The sequence below is a fragment of the Prinia subflava genome, chromosome 1, assembly GCF_021018805.1.
Source record: "Prinia subflava isolate CZ2003 ecotype Zambia chromosome 1, Cam_Psub_1.2, whole genome shotgun sequence".
Lineage (NCBI taxonomy): Eukaryota > Metazoa > Chordata > Aves > Passeriformes > Cisticolidae > Prinia > Prinia subflava.
Genome location: NC_086247.1, coordinates 114,892,799 through 114,910,788, shown reverse-complemented (window position 1 = coordinate 114,910,788; position 17,990 = coordinate 114,892,799). Strand labels below are relative to the sequence as shown.

Genomic DNA, 17,990 nt, shown 5'->3' with positions numbered 1-17,990 from the left:
AATGATTTAAGCGGTTTTAATGTGAAGATAGCCTTAATGTTCATTAAGGTGCTCATCTTCACACATTTTTTAAGTATCTCAGCTGGTTCTAGCAAGAGCTTTCCCTTGATCAGATCCTACTGAACTGCTGCACTTGAGCAAGCTAAAGCACCCCATTAAATACTACTCGAAATGCACTAAACATAGTTTTGAATGCTAGACAAGCCTCAAACATTAGTCTGCTTCATCTTTCATTGTAATATCCAAGCATTTAATCAGAATAAAGAATTTAAAGTTTTCTTTTGTGTATTTTTGACTTTCCTCTAACTTTCAAATTTGGTTGTTTTGCTTCTGGTATTATTAGAAAAATGTCTGAATTCAGAGGAAGAAACCTATTCATTCAAAAAACCAACTCATTCAAGTTCTCCTCCACTGCAGCAATTCTTCTGCAAAACAAGCCTTTTACAAATCCATGGATTTCAGGTCTACAGGTTCTTACACCACTATTATCACTTACTGTGATCTGCCTGTTTGAGTGCTGGATACCGGGTTATCTCTGGGTAATCTGACTGAATTTGTGGTTTGTACCTGTTTGCATTGTGTACCATAAAAGCAAGCAGTTCTTTTCTGTTACTCCTGGTCTAATACTTACAGATACATTTTCTGTGGCTTTTAGATTTAAATGCCTTTCCATTCATCACATAATAAATGTTAACCAAGTATTTCTGTAAAGGTTCCTTTGGCTTTTAAGTTCTTGGACAACTGCTGAATCAAACCCCAATTTGCATCTTTTACAAAAAGAACAGGCAAACCCCTAACAATTTTCCCTCTGCCTTTACCTCCCATTATACAAACAACACCCAATGAAAAGTAATTTTAAATTCTTAGATTATTGCACACTTGCTGCAGGTGCAATTCCTGTAGAACTAACATGCCTTACCACAAGTCTGAGAGAGACCTGGAGCCGTAGCTCCTAATTTCTCAATGCCATCACCTCATCCTTTTAAGGTGTCACTGCATACAAGGGTATTTTGCCTGGTCTTACAGATCAATCCCACCCTGTCTTATCTGACTAGCACAGCTGACAAAAACTGTAGTTTAGTTTCAGTGCAGGGACAGCATGTTTCTTGAAAAAGTGAGGATAACTGATCACTGCAGAATTGAAAACATAATATGCTACCAGATTTTTAGCAGATCCTGGGGAAGCAGAAAACATCTGTCCCTTACTCTGAGTTTTTGTTACTTCTCTTTTACTATTTTGTTACTTCTCTTTTACTAGTAAGTCTACCTACACTGTTGTGACATCTTTCCTACTATTCTCCTGTTTCTTTCCTTATTCTTTCTTTTTAGAGCAGCATAGCCTCTTCAAGTTATTCTACTGCTGCATTTTGCAGGTCAGTTATGTACAGACTCAGGAGCGAAAATCTCAAAAGGTGGACACATACTTAGCTCCATCAGTGGGAGCTTTTCATTAATGGGAAGCTAGAAGAATATTTGGTCAGACTCTTCAGATTAGTAAAATGGCAGAGGAAAAAAGCAGTAACATGCTCTAGTGCCTGACAAGAACATTCAGTTCCACAGTTGGTTGCTGTTGTGGGAAAAGCTGTTTGCTAGTACATGACCCCTTCCCACTTCACAGGTAGCAGTTCTTTTCTTAGATTTAGAGCCTATGACTCTTGTGCTGCTCAGTCCTGACGCTTAGGAAGGATTCTGGGCAGGGTATAAAGTATTCTGGATAACTGACAGGTTTTTGCCTTCCTGAAGATGGAATTGTATTATTTAGGATGAGAATTTCTTCCTTTGGTTGTATATCAAAGAGATATGATACGCTATAAAACTATTCTTAAAACCAATAAATACCTTTTTATTTCGAGAGAAATATTGCTTTTCAATAAAACAGCATTTTCCCAAAAGCCTAAGAAGGAAGCCATTTTTTAAAATTTGGCATTCTTGGAAGGATTTTACCTTCCTGCTGAGAATTCAAGCATCCTTTCTGAAAGACAAGTTAAATTTATTTCTAATGTCTTGTACCATCTGGCCATCTTGCTGAATCTTAATGACAGCACTTACTAACATCAGCTAAATTCTGTGGATACCAAGAGAGGTTTTGAATCCAAACATTGGCAAAGGTTTTCTGTTTTACTGGAGTTATCACATTTTTACTGTACATTGTAGGCTTTTAATAATTACTATTCTTACCATTTTCCAATCTGTTTCAACCTTTCTCCACATAGATTCTGCCTTCCAAACACCTGCTTCCCAGCCACTTATTTTTTCATTGTTATTGGAAATGCGTGTGTAGCTATCGTCTATTACATTGTAGGTGAGATGGAACAGTTTAGATGTCTTCTCCTTTTCAGAGGGAATAAAAACTACTTCTTTTCTTTTCTGAAAAAGCCAAAAAATACAAGCACCTTCATTCCCCAATGCCTGAATTCCCCCAAGCCTATGTTACTTTTAAATAGTATGTCATAGTTTTGCAACTCAGTTTTGCTGCCAAGTCAAAAAAAAAAGTCTTTTTTAAGGGAGGTCATGTACAAAACCATTTCTGCAGAGGAAAAGTTTTGAACAGTACACCTGCAACTTTTCCAAAGGGGAGGAGTAATTTTATTTTTTAAATTTTCATACAATTACTTTGGAAGTAATTTTTTAACAAACTAACATGAAATAGTGCCATTAAAGTAAGAAACTAGAGCTTCAGAACAGAAAGTTTATATGTTGAGTACATTGCTTGTACAATGGTAAGTAAATGGTGATTTTGAATAGCAAACCTGTGACTACCATATACAGGTGCTTGTGTATGCCGGTTTACAAATCAACTTCAAAAAACTTACAGTACAAACTTTGTAACTCCACAGTATTTTTTTAAGAAGTCATTGTTCTTACGAGTTTCAGAAATTAAGTCTTCCAAACAACAGAGCACTGCAATAAAGTATTAGTTTCTCAAACTTAGACAATCCTAAGAAACTCATGAATTTCAGTTAACTGTTTCTATTTAGGACATTCTAGTTAGACATTCCACATGATGGGATTGCTACAAAATTGAGGACACATCTTTGCATCCTGACTCAAGCTAAATACTATTATAGTTCTGGGAAACTGTATTTCAGCATAAAATAAATAAAAATTAAGCCTTGCTTTTGGGAACAGTAAAAAAATGATGTGAAAATCAATCAAGCTTATTATTTAAGAGATTACTTAATTTACACAATTCTAACTACTCCCATACTGATTTATTAACAAAAATAGTTGGTCAAAACCTACTACTTGTTAAAATCTGGAAGTAACAAATAATACAAGAATTTTTCACAGTTCTCCCAATTTTTTTCAACTAACTTAAACTTCCTAGTTCCAGTCAAACTAATTTAAATGAAAAAAGTATTTTTAACTTTCAAGAACAAAAAACACTTTATATCAAGGAGTCCCAAACACTATGAGAATCAATGGACCACCATCAACTCTCAAAAATTACTTGTGGACCTCTACTGAATTCACATCAAACTTTCACCTAATGTTTTCACAACATTCACTTTTTTGAGCTGAATCTGGCTATCTACCGTGAAGTGCCTTTTTTTTTTTTCTTACAGACCATAATCACAAAGCCTTAGTTAGCTACCTCTAAGATGGTCATCAGTGCAAATGTTAAATACCTCTGGTCCAATTTCACCTCTGGCTACTCGCCAAGCCAGTGAGCCTGATGTCCTTCCACCATATTCTCCAGGTTTAGGTGTTTTCGGAGAAATAAACTCAACAAGTTCCACAATAGTCCTTTCCAGGAGCTCTCTTTTTCTATTTTCTGACAAAGACTTTTGTCTCTGAAAAAAGACATATAGGAAAAAAGAAAACATTCAGAGAGAATGGTATTTGTCATTCTGCTCTAGAGCAACACTAGCAGGGAAAAATAGAATTGAAAAACAGATTAACATTTAAAGTCTAGACTGATTGTTAGAAACATTAAAATTATACCACAGACACAAATATAAACCAGTCACAAGTGCACAGTTATGTGACAGCAGTGCTTTCTCTATGAACTTGCAGGCATCATACAGAATTCTTTTAAAATAATGTTTGTCCTTTGTTTCTAATACATTTACTTGGATGATAAAACACTTTCAGAACAGTTTTTTATAGCTATTCATATGTATGCTTTAGCATAGCTGTTCTCAGTATTATTTAGAGGAAAGAGAAGGCAAGAATAATTTGTGGTCAATTTTTTCTTCACTAAGGTGGAGTGACTTGGTTGGCAACAGTTTTGGTTTTGTGATTAAGCCCAAACAAAAGCCTTTAAAAGAGTTATTTCACTGATTCTGTCATAAACAAACCATGACATCTCCATTTTTCAGATGTCAGAAAACTAAGAAAAAGTTAGTTCCAGAAAAATCAGTGAAAAATAAAAAGAATTACATCTTCTTTGCCTACATGAAGCAATTTTTTGGTAAATAACTTCTAAAAATTTTATTGAGATGTTAGTATTTTGTCTACATGATTTTAATTTCAAATATACAAATCTGGAATGTGAAGCCCTTCAATTTTTTAACTGTGGATAAACCCACATGCGGCTAAAAAATTAAGATCAACATTGAGTATGTAAATTATTACACACATCATCTTTTTTTCTGCTCTGGTGATCACCCAAGGCATGGACACTCAGCTCACTGGACCTGGAACTTAGGGCTGACAAGCATTTCAATTATATCAAAAGCAGTTCTGACTCCAGCAAGTTTTGCTAACAGAGATCACAAAAGAAACATTTGAAGACTTTTTTTGTTCCAGACAACAATGAGGAATTGTATAAAGGAAAGTAGATACAGAGAAATGATGAGAAACAGTTCCAGCTGAACAAATTCCAGATGCCAAATACCAGTTCTAACACAGGAAGAAGGAAACACACCTCTACTTGTGTTGATGGATGACAACCAGTGGTTGCAGCAGTTTCCCATGAAATATCAGGCTTTCCTGAGTCTAACAGTTGCCCTGACACTTAGGATATCCCTATGCAGCACCTACAGATTTTGTTCCAGCTCAGACAAAGTTTGATATGGTTTATCCTAAATTAACAATACCAATCCACAATTTCCTGTAAGCACTTTCATGTAGAGGAAATCCAGTGTCAGTGGTCATCACCACTGAAATCACTGATGCCATGCTGAAGACTGGATGTCTTTGCTGTGTAGTTTTTGTAAAAGCAGCTGAAAAAACCTGTTACAGAACAGTGTTTCAACATTAAAAGGCTTCAGAAAACAGACCTCTTTGTATACAATACAAGAAATCAGTAAGTTCCTCAAGTATAAAGAGCACAAGTACACTAATTCTTGTCATCTCCTGCCACCCAGCAGACTCTTGCATAGAAATGCAGCAGGCCTGACATGCCAAACACTCAGATCCTCAGATATCAACACAGCCCGTGCTGGGAGAACCTGTAACTACATTTCCTTACCAATGACATTGTCATCAGAAATGGACTGTAAAAACTCCAGCTGCCATGGCTCAAACTTCCTGCTTTTGTTTTTTGGGGTGTTTTTTTGGTTTTTGTTTGTTTGTTTGTTTGATTTTTGTGATTTGTTTTGTTTGTTGTTGGGTTGTTTGGCTTTTAAATTTTTGTTTGTTTGTTTTTGTTGTTTGTTTGCTTGAAGGTATTACCCCTCCCTACCTGCTCAGGCCACAGCTTTCTTTGGCAGACAAAGGTACTAAGAAGGAAGATGGATGGTGAACTGCACCTTTAAAATCAGTTCTGTGTCATGTGCAAGTTGTGCTGTTGATGCTTCCTGAAGGACTCTGTGCTTTCAGGAGATGAATAACCCATAGTTTAAGTAGACCCACTGCTAGCTGAGCAGCACATAATCTGAGGGCAGGAACTGAATTTTAAACCTTTGATAAGAAGCACTGGTTCATCTCACATCAGTCAGCATGAAATGCTTGCAATTCAACCCAAATTACTGGCTTTCCTTTTAAGAGTTGATCTTGCTGTAACTATAACCATTCACAATCACTACCAAAAAACTGCAGCTTGGAGAAAATGAAAAAATAATTTGCTTCCCTGTTTCACCATCCAAAGTCCAAAGAAAGCAGTGAAAGTTCAGGGTCCTCTCCCACTTTCCATAGGGATAACATACAATGGACTGGAATAAGGCAGTGGGTGAAAAAAATTTGTAGTCAAAGTGTGCTATAGTACTACAGAATATTATCAGATAGTAGGTAATCCAGAGGCTGTACACCTATTTAGGAATGCCTGGCCCAGATAAAACACACCAAGTATTTTTGAGAAGTAAAATAAGTAGTGAAGAGACCAAATTATTCCTGTCTGCTATGCATTTAACAGCAAGCCACTCAACATCTTTTGAACTGTTGTGTGGCCTCTGCTTGGCAATGGAACAGACAGACATCCACAGAAATAATGGCCACTACCTTTGCTCTTTATGCAGGAAAGACAAACAATAATCCCTGAGACTCCATTTTCATTAACACTGCAGTGCAGGTGATAATGTACATTGCATATCTGTATGTCACAAAAACTGAGCTTAAAAGACAGTGTTGGAGTTCTGCATCAAACAGTACAAAGACTATAGTTGCTCCTGCTGTGCAGCCAGTCTCTAGGAGATGACAGGAAAAGGGCAGGTTAGAGGAGGCCTCTACAACAGTTATTTTCTAAATAGGCTGCAGTGAAGGAAACCATACTAGCTGGAGGGTTGTGACTGAAAGGAATAATGAAAACTTGCTCTAACACATCTTGAAAGTTCCAGGGATGAGTTTACCTTTGCCCTCTGTGACTGCAGAATACAACATGGAGAATCTTGGACACCAACTTTTTAAAGTTCCCCTTTTCCCCACTGCATTGTCACCTAAGTCTGAACTTTAGGAAAGGCCTTTTAATAACTAGGACAAATGTAGGATAACAAAACAAAGGTACCCAGTCCTTTTAGCAATCGGATGGCAAACTGCCTCTAAGACCCTGAAATCTAGTTCCTATTAAAAGTGACAAAAGAAAAAAGGAGCAAGAGCAGATACTTACAGAGACTGAATTCATTAACTTAATAAATTAAATGAATCAAACATTCTGAACAGCTACTAGACCAAAAAAAAGTGTACGTAGCAGGAGGAGTGTGAGTATCATTCACTTTGTAGAGAGAGTAAGTTGCTCCTCAGAGTAAAATACAATTAAAAAGACTGACAAAGGTGTTCTTATAAAATCACAAGACAGCTTTAATAATACTGGAAAGCAGAAGGGAAAGCAACAGCAGAGAGATGAAAGGGCTGGGATTTTTCACATGTAGGGAAAAGAAGACAGGAAAAACACAAAGATGGTACTGGAAACACATGTAAACCTTCTTCCCTCTACTAGTTTTGAGTTTTCATATAAAGTATGACCAGAAGCCTGTTCTTTGTTTGAAAAGTGCTCATGTCAGCTTGAGAGCTGCACAGTCCTGTAAAGAAGGTGGAAAGGAGTAAGAAAAAGACCAACATGAAGCACCATCTGTTTGAGATGGCAATGACATCTTCTACAGAGGTTTCCTAAACTTCTGTAAGTTAAACAGAGCATGATCCTACAGTGACATCACTGAGGTGACAAGGATGTCATAGTTTTCTGATATCCATTTAGTTCTTTTCCATCAATACTGTCAGGGAAACTTTTCAACTTACTAGTGACCCATGTCCAAAGTTCTTTCTGTACACAAAACTGTGGAGGAGAAGAATGTGGTGATTGTGATCAGAAGAAAGGCCCACTCAGATTAGTTTTGTAACCAGCAGGGGTTCAGGGCTTGGAGGGACATCATTAAATCCCTTTACCTCCTTTTGCTTTGCTGCTCTGGTTACTCTTCTCAGTGCTTTACTCTGCTATGTGACTCTTAATTTTTTCCTTACTGTTAAAATGATTTCAAGCCCTGGTCTCAAAATATTAATCCAGCTCAATTCTTCACAGTCTTAATGTATGGCTACAACTCTCAAGCCAGCAGACCTAAAAAAGGCATAATCTGTTTATTAAGTTATCAACTGTATACTACCACTGGAACTAATGTTTGCATGCATGGGAATTAGCCCTGTAAGGAAGGGAGGACAAAATAAAAACCTCAAGGTGGTTCAAGGTTTTATGGTACTATATTATGTTGAATCAAGTTCATGGTGTCCCAAGTAGGGAGTAGAAAAAGCTTAGCAGAGATGTTCTGCAACCATGACATGCAGGTGCAAACACCTCCATTTATTTTGGGAATGTTAAGTGTGAACAGTGTAAATACACATAGCTCTGAGTCAAAGCTCTGCTGATGGTATCCACACCTTTTGAAAGTTTTGAAAAAAGCCCATGAATCATTCCTCTCCCTTCCTAGAGCTTGTAAAAGTCATTGAAAGCAAATTAAACCTGCATTTCTTACAACTGTAAATGCTACTGTTTTCAGGTTATAGCAGCACTGATGTGGAAAAGGTTCAGTCACCCTGAAGGAGTCCACACAGTTACTAAGGAGTTGCAGTTTACTCCCAGCAACTACAAGTCTGCTCCAAAGTCCCTAAGAAAAATAATATATACACACACATCTGTGTATGTAAGAGATAATACAATAATCTTCTTACATACCATTATTTATCTTATGTCTCATAAGTTCAGGACTGCAACTGATTCCTTGTATTCAGGGTAAAATTACTAGCATGTTTTATATCCATAGTGCATTCCTATGAGGTTACCAAATGCATTCCTTTGTTTGAGGACCTCACACTCTGCAGATCCTCGTGTTTCACTCTCAGAAACCCACTGAAGAACAGTTACATACCGTTCTGTTTAGCGCATTAATTGTCTCTCGCAGTGTAGCCTCGCTGAGTGCTGTCCTTCTAGAGAGTACTTCCTCATGTTTGCAGCTGTATCTCCAGGTGACATCAACAACCTCGAGCACAAGTGGAAGAAAATAAAGCAACCAAAAATATCCACACATCTTGCTTCACTTAAAGTGGCTAGTTAACAAAAGTATACTTTTCTACAATAATTCTAAAAACCCACCAAGATAGAATACATTGCACACTTGTTTCAGGGCAGGTTTGTTTATTACTAGCATCATTACTCCTACCTCATCTTTGGAGAATGCAATTATGTAAGAGAGCTTCTTTCCCCAGCCAGTTTCATAGAGTAGAGGCTTATCACAGACATTTTCACAAGGATCACAGTGAAGCCATCTTTTCTGAGACGAAGAATATACTTCAGTCCACACATGATCTATGCAACAAAGGCCAAGAATAAACAGTGACTTATAAAGATAGAGCCTCTAATCTTGCAGATTACTGTAATTTTTTCTGATTTATTAAATGAAGGAACAGGTGAAAGAATGTTTTCTGTTCATCTACATTTAGAAACATTACCAAAGCTTGCTCTTTCTTAGGATCACAGTCCCCTACATTCAGCTAAAGATTGTATCATTCTGAAGTCAGTCATCTGACCTTACTTGCAGAACTGTATTCATCTCATCAGGCAAGACAGGAAATTGAATGTACATTGTCTTTGTTAGCTGACTGCATAACTGCATGCACTGTCTGATGGCTAATATGATCTGAGAGACATAAAATACATAACCTCCCTTGGCACAGGTTTGTATTAATGTTGCAATACTCCAGAATACCGATACCTGTATAGTCCCAGACATATCTTGCTTCAAACCCAACAGCTCTGCAGCACAGTGTAAAACAGTTGGCCCACTCGCCACAGCGCCCACGTCTGGTTTCCAGAAGTTTTTCAGGGTTGTTATACCTACAGGAGAAAAACAAACACAAAACAAGAACAATGGAAAATACATTTCACCTTCCAGAAATCTTCACATCGTGTTCTGCTGATCTGACCAGACTTCAGTACCGATCAGTCCACAGAAGATAATGGAAATCATTGCTGTACTGCCCAAACCACATCTGAGCAGAATGCTGTCTCAACTCACATGACTCCATCACATGTTTGTGGCAGCACTGAAATGGATCTGGTGAGGTTTTCAAAACTGATTTAGACATCTTAAAATACAACTTTTGTAAATGTCACAAAAGTATCAATAAACTGTGTATTTGCTCCTCCTCTATAGACTTAGCAAAAGATATACATTACACTGTGATTTCCCACAGAAGTGAAGTTTTCCCTGCAGTAACAAAACACTGCCTACATATGGTTGCAAATATTAACATAATTTATTTAGAAGCTGTAGTTCACCAAATTAACATTAAACCCCCCCCAGCCAAGCCAGACAAGCATTCAGAACAAGTCCACATAGGAGAAAGTATATATTGTTTTTAAAAATATCTTACCTTGTAGAGAAATTGCCAGTTCATCAAACATTCTATCATGTTACTCAAAACAGCTTCTCTACTCTCTGAACTAACAACTTCTCACAATGCAAAGCTGTTTCTTGAAAGAAAAAGGGCAGCAAGTCTCTGTATGCTCACCTTGGGAATCTATTACAGAGCTGACACTGGTTGCAGTAATGGTTTTCCACTCGACTGGCATCCCACCTTAGATCATCATCAGTAGGCAACAGGTAGTCACTTTTAGGCTCTGTCTGCCCACCACACCTGCTGCAAGGAAGACTATTTACCCAATGAAAAAAGGAAGTCTTAAACCAGTCCAAAAGCTCCAACAATAAGAAGTCCTCTTCATTCACATGTGCACCTGTAAAAACAACGCACAGTTAGTTCAAATGGAAAAGTAATTTAATTGAACTTGACAGTGCCTGTGCAAATCAGCATCTTTGGGCCTTTATATATTTTTATGTACTTTTAAATATAAAAGCCAGATTAAAAAGCTTTACATATTACTTAAACACATACAAAAAAGAAAATCTAAATTGTCAAGACTGAGCAAGTTCCAATTTAAGAACAAAAAACTGCAGTCCTAAATACTACAGCTAGAATGAGAATAAGAAATTGCTCAGAAAAGTGAGTCAAATTTACATTTCAGCCTGGCAAAGTTCCTGATGCCCTTCATACTCTCCCAGGACTATGGAGCAGAGAATTAATTATTTTTCTGCTCCAAAATGTATTCCTATTCTTAGCTATTAAAGCAGGAAAAACAATTCCTTTGATTTCAAAATCCCAAAGAACCAGACACTGCCAGCGGTCTAAACAACCAGGTGTACAGGATTTCTATAAACAGACTTTCCACAAACACAGCTTAACTATTGTAGAAAATATGTATATATCATGCAAACATGTGAGTTTGTTCTAATTTGAGCGAATAAACACCTTTCTCAGCTAACCCAAGGTAGACACAGAATGTCTTTTTTTTCCTACTCTAGCTGATTTCATCACATCAGACTCTTCTGGCCCATTTTCCTGCTTACAACAGGTGTTAGAATCTACTCACATACTCTCACTGTTCTGACACCTGAAAATAACCTCATTTTCCTTAAAAAACAAATCTAAAAATCCAGTTTTTCAAGAGAGATCTATCCCTTTAAACTCCTTAGAATCCTTAAATGCACATCCTGTTACAATGCCCAGAGAGATATTCCTCCTGCTCAGATACATAAATATTCAAGTAATACTTCCTAGTAACTTTATCATCTAGGCCCCACTGCAACCATAGGTATTACTGCCTGGTTATTTTTATGCACTACAGCTTTATTCTAGTCACAGTGCAGACAGGTTTGACTAAAGAATATTAGCATACAAAATAAATTTGTAAAAATTTACAAATTTACAACGAATTTGTAAAAATGCTGCTTAAAGTAAATTGAAGGCAGTTGCACTAAAAATTTATGCACTTGCTGCCTTTTCAGGATGGTGGAAAAAAAACCTAAGATGAGTGTTTAAGCTGATTTCACATCTTGCTCCAAAGCTGTAGCCATCTTTGGTACAAAAGACTCTATAGGAGCACTAACACTATTAAAGATCATGAAGTGCATGAAGATCATCTGTTAATCACAGCAAGAACACTTGACTTCTAATTATAGTAAAATTTCCATTTTTCACTCATGTATGTGAAAAAGCTTAGTGCTGGAACACTCAGAGAAAGGCTTACTGCTTACAAAATGGATATGCCTGTATATTCAAACATTTTGCTAAAAGCTGAACGAGAAGATTTCAAGCACAGGCCAGCCTCTCTTTTCCTGGATAACAACATCAAAACTAGAACCCATTTGTGAAAATATGACTGCTATGCTATAAACATTCTTCCCTATATTTGCAAAATAAATGCTTCATTAAAACATCACACAGAAAAATGATAAATGTGATTTACTTGAATAGAAAACAGTTGGCTGTGATACACAGCTATTTTTGACTGTTCAGTCCATCTTTCTAATGTAATGTGGCAAAGGGAAATAAAATCAAAGCTATACTTCCCAAACGACTGCTATCTTCCTAGTTTTTATGAGCCAAAAATGCTTGTTGTGTTGCAAGGCCTATCTTAAAAACAAGTGTCCCCTAGCACTAAGTATTTATTCCCACAGGTGGCAATCTTAAGGCAGCAGGACAGAAACCAAAGAAGTTCAAAGCCAATTACCCAAACATCTCATATACAATCCATTCCAAAACAAACCGTTTCTATTAAGCTCTTGAAAAATGCTTTCAAGCTGTCACAATCCAAAACAGTGGAATTCCATCCGTTCCCCTTTATTTGTATCTAAATTAAGGTCTGGAAGCCATTTTGACTAAGTCAGCCTGATGGTTTGGGAAGAAGCACTGGAACATTATCCTCCCCCTTCCTTCCCCTTTTTAAGCAATGTGCACAGCAGTACTAGAACAGAGTCTGAGAGGCAGGCTTTTTATTTTTTTCCTTTATAAAGAAATTTAATAGTTGTAATTTATTACTGCTAAGTCTCTTTTCCCCGTTGTATTGTCCCATGCTACTGAATGAAGATGCTTTGTACTTGCTCACATGGTTTCTTACTTCTCAATAGTTTTATAAAAGAAGCAAAATTACTAAGAAAATCCATTGTCAAAAATTCCCTTAATGCCAAAGGCACAATTACATATTACTGTGTGGCTGTATGAGACACCACAAAGTAATTTATAAAAAAAAAAACATGTGAAGGGATTATTTTTGGCTTGCAAACCAACAGCACTTCTATCACTAGCAGAATTGCTTGAAACAGTATTCTATCAAAGATTCACAGTAAAACAGATTTTTTTTTGTTTAAATATTGTCTTGGAATTGTATTTTTTTAATATTTATCCTATAGAAGTAAGATTTCACTATACCACTGAAACAAATCTAAAACCATCACCTGAAAATAGAAATGTCATTTTAACTGACAAAAACTTCATACATTCAAAACAAATTCACATTTATGAAGCAAATATAAATTTTAGACACTGATGCCACAAGTATGTATGCCTACATTTCATATCTAGCCTCATGAGAAATAGGGAACTACCCTATTCATTTAAGCATTAGCAAGCAAAGTGATCATTTGCTTGTATCAGGCTGCAGCTTGGAAAGATCTCATTCAAAATCTCACCAATATCACTTTAAAAAAGAGAAGTAGTATTTAAAAATTTTATTCTGAATCTAGAACTGTAGTATGTGCAGGAAAACTGCACTCTGAGTTTTGTAACAATGACTACTTGAGCAATAAGCTCCCCTCCTCTTCTTGTAGCTATTTCATTCCAAGGAATGCAACATTTGTTTCCCCAGCATTTTTTTCTACTAATTCAGAAATTAACAGTCCAAAATTACTACATAAAAGCAGTAAAAGATGGATAACAAAAGTGAAATAAAATTATGTGAAGAGAGTAGTAAATTAGGAAGAAGGCAATTCCAATTTAGAAACAGCATTTGGAACCTGCAGACATATGACCAAACACACATTGACAAAGTATAGTATGTTTGAAAGAACATTTCTATTTTCATACACACTTTAACTTGGCAGCATTACCTTTGTCCACTTTTGTAGCTTGTGCTAGCTTTTTCTGAGCCTTGCTTTTCAATTCCTGGAGGGGAATTGCAGCTAGTGCTTTCTGCTGAATAGAAGGATTCTCATACATCAATACAAGATCCTCAAATTTTGTTTGAAGTGTTTTCAAGATATTTGCAGCCTGCAAAAGGATTTTCAGTCACAAGATGATTTATGAACTTTCACCTTCAGGCAGAATAAGCAAGCTTTTCTATTTTAGTTTAAGTGAGTCATAACTCTATGTTCTAATTTACATTATATATTTATTTACAAGTGAAATGTTTATTTGCAAAGATATCAACAAAAACTGAAGACACCACCACCCAAACTGTAAAGCCAGTCTTGCTGTCTCTGAGCATTCTGAATGGTGTCTTGAGTGGAAAGTGTAGTAAGTGAGGGAGAAAACTATTTTTAAAGACACCTCTAATGGGAAAGTTTTTGACTTCTCTTCCCCACCTTTCACCCAAAATCCACAAAAAGACATGCAATCACTTTCATTTTCAGCCAGCCCAGTGACCACCCACTAAACCACCCAGTCTGTTTCAGTAGCAATTGGATATAAGAACCAGGTTTCTTCAGTCAGTTATCCTAAGTGTCACCCAGTGGCACACTGCACCCAGGAAGGTACAAACATAGACACTAAAACCAACAGCTGAAGTTAATAATAATGGAGTTGGTACCTGAGCAAACTATTTGTTCCCATTTAAAAGGGAACAATACAGAAATTGAAATGGGATTTTGAAAGTTAAGAGTCTGGCATATTTTTGGAGGAAGGCTGTAGCACTGCTAAATTACCTTTTCTCTATCGCTACATCATGTTTCAGCCTTTAGCCTTGTTACCTGCCATCTTAATTTAATCAAAAATGCAATGCTTTCCTGAGAGTCTGGCAGCAAATACAATTTAATACACCCAGGTGTGAGAACTCTTCAGAAGATAACTTCTTTTAAAGCAGCACTTGAAATACAAGTGATTGTTTTGATGCTATTACAGTACTGCAGGATCAGTCCTTAATTTTCACAACTGTTAAAACAGAACAGAGCTGGTTTTGCTCTTCCAGGAGCTCATTAGCTGTAGGTAACTGGTTTAACATCATAAACTCCACTGTGTCCAGATTCATTTTAATGCAAGTCGAAAAAAAGAAATAAGGGACATCAGAGACTGACAAAGGCCTAAAGATCTCCATGGTCTGTCAGCTTCCTGAAAAGGCATGGCTTCATGAAAGCCACTCTATGAAGTGTTATGCAAACATTTAATCTTAGAAGCCAGGTGAACCTCACTGCAGTTCTAAGTTTGGATACACCTTTCCTTCTGTAATCACTATGCTATTCAAGAAGGGATCAGAATCCACCCACCAGAATTAACAACTAGCCATAGCTGTCCTTTTCCTAAGCCTCGAGAATATTTTATGACAAGAAATGCAGAAGAAAACAGTGAGGCAAGTTAATGGTGGGTTAAGTCCCTAGAACAGTGTATTTAGGAATATTCCTCTGTTCTTTCAAGTAAGCTGCTTTTCCCTGCACTTACCCAGCCTCCCATGAATGACAGGTGAAACACATAGGCAAGAAAAAAAATGCTTGCACTACAGAAACAACTGTAAACCTCTCTGACATATGTCAGCAGTGCATACAACAATAATACAACTATAACTCTGCAGCATGCTCACTGGAAAACAAACCTCCACTGCTGTGGAAGCAGAACAGCCAAGTCACTGCCAGACTTCCAATCAATTCAGACCATAAAGACCAAACTCAGTGGCTCAGAGAGCTATCAGTATGGTTCCCTGTAGAGATCAGCTAAAGACAGCATTCTAACAGAGTGCCAACACTGCCTTACTAATGCCTCTAAATAGTAGTAAGTTTGGTCCCATCAGCAAGCCAGGAAGATTAATAGTTTCAGAGAAATGGATCCACAACTCTGATGGCCAGTGTATGTTGGGGCAGAGTAACAAGAAATTGGAAGGATTTCAATATGTTGTGTCAACATTGTGCAACATTGTTGTCATTGCAGGATCAACTTTTAAAGCTTCCTGCCCTAAGCAGTACAGCAGCAGCAAATCACTCTACAGGTTTCATAATCGCTTCCAACCACCATTGCAGAAGTGGCTGAAACAGTAAAAATCTAGAAGCAGGCAAAAAAACCAACCCAGAAACCTCCAAACAAAGTAAAACAAATCCAGTCAGTATATTTTAGCGGCAACTACTGCCATGCTAACATCATTAGATTAAACGTCCCAAGACAATGTGCCTACAGAAGCACCTTGCCCAAAAGACCTTTTGGGTTAGAATGAGTCATTCAGTGCTCTCTATCCCCAAAAGCCATCACTTCAAACAATGCTTTGCCATTTTGCATTCAATGACTTGGGCAGGCATTGGGAGGAAACCATATGTCACAGCTCATATGCAATAATACACTGATAATATAATTTAAAACACACAAACTGTGTTTAAGGATGCATGGGAGGTGAGCTTTTGGAAGGATTTATCTTACACCAAGTGACACTGATTCTAGGAGAAAAAACTCTTCAGAAAGTTAAACCAAAGCATCCTTAAAAGCTTCTATCAAACGGTGTAATTTAATTTTTCAAAGTTGTATGAAGTGCTGAGTCTTTTCCCATCAGGCCAGCTAACATCAGATGAAAGGACTCTGCTGTCTGTCTTGATCAGAAACTTCACCTCAATCTCCTGGACAAGGTAAACTCAGCATAAATAACAATAAATTTGCCCTTGTCTGGCTAAATTCCTGTCCTTAAGGCCAGGCACATGTGAAAAAAGAAAGCCCTCCACAGAGATCATAATGCATGAACCAAGACACCAACAATTATAAACATTACAGTTATGCTCCGGTTCTTCTGCTGGCTTTCAAACATAACCCTAGTTTTAGCTTCCCACTCCCCCCGTTCCCCATCTTGCTGTTCCTTTTCAATACGTATCAGCTTCTCTTCTTGAGATCCTGATCAACAGAATATTTATGGACATCTTCAACAAAATCTCTTGTTAATATTCTGTTTATGGCATGTTTCATGCTTCAGTTGCATGTAAACTGAAGAAAACACTCAAAAACCTTCAGAAACCACTGGAGGGAAAAAAGTCTAGTCCAACCTTCTTAAAGCAAGATTAGCTATGAGGTCAGACCAAGTTGCTCTAGGAGACTGCTCAGTTTCTCTGAGCAACCTGTCCTAACAGTCACCTCTTCCTCAATCTTTATATGCGAGATTAATGGGCCATAAAGTTCGCAGGTTATAATTACCATTTCAAGAGATTGCACAAGTGATGTTTCTGGTTGCTGACGGGCAGGGGCGAGAACAGAGTCAACAGATCTCGAAGGCCGTTGTGCAGCTGTCTGAGGGCTGCTGACAGTTTCAGAGGATCCTGATCTGTGGATCTGGTTTGACTCATTCAGTCTGCTGCTCCTCTCTCCAGCAATTAAGTCCCTGATTTTACGTAGTTGCTCAATTGAAGCTTCCTTAGGGAAAACCAGGTGAGTTTCTCCCTGAAATTTAGACAAATGAATTCAGCAGTTAATACAAGTCTAAGCTGGTCACTGACCTGTAGCTACAGCTAACAATTTACTGGAAGCTACCATCCTAAGGCTTGGCAGGATTCAAGTTTTTAGATTAGGTCCCTTACAGTAGAAGCTTGAGGCCTCTCACAGCTTCAGAAGCCCACCAGATCAAGAACCTTAAGTCAATCTAGAGAAAGAGGGCTCAAACATGCTTTTGTTAGTAACTTATTTTGTAGAGCCAGTCATGGGCTATGCAGTTATGGTTTGGCACAGAAAGCAGTATCAACAGAAATGAACAATGCTCAGTTCTCACTGTACAGCAGTGAAATCCTAATCAACACAGGAGGACATCCAATGTTGAGGGAAGAAGCCCCTAGAATGGCATCTCCTGGAAATTCTTTTACGTACTGATATCTTTTATGTCTAAGTTTTAAGTTTTCAGATAGCCAATATTACTCTTATTAAAACTGGTACCTGGGTTGACTTCTGGGTTTTATTTTTGACTGCAATGTGATTACTGATAGCATAACAAGAGATCAGTAACTATGACAGAATTAAACACCTGTGTACTTAACATAAAGAAACAGGTTACTAAAAACACAAATATCCTGAAGCATTCATCCTTTAAGAGTTTCAGTTTCTACCACTGCAGCACTTCT

The 17,990-nt window shown here is 37.4% G+C and overlaps 1 protein-coding gene across 1 annotated transcript in view; it reads right to left on the bottom strand.

Annotated features, from left to right (window-relative positions):
* NGLY1 (N-glycanase 1) overlaps nucleotides 1-17,990 on the bottom strand; it is a 31,711-nt gene that overhangs the window by 11,007 nt on the left and 2,714 nt on the right. Inside the window, 8 exon segments of the mRNA XM_063408810.1 lie at nucleotides 2,179-2,367; nucleotides 3,630-3,794; nucleotides 8,739-8,849; nucleotides 9,030-9,175; nucleotides 9,582-9,703; nucleotides 10,381-10,603; nucleotides 13,812-13,971; nucleotides 17,077-17,319. Of these exon segments, the coding sequence (XP_063264880.1) occupies nucleotides 2,179-2,367; nucleotides 3,630-3,794; nucleotides 8,739-8,849; nucleotides 9,030-9,175; nucleotides 9,582-9,703; nucleotides 10,381-10,603; nucleotides 13,812-13,971; nucleotides 17,077-17,319 (1,359 nt within the window).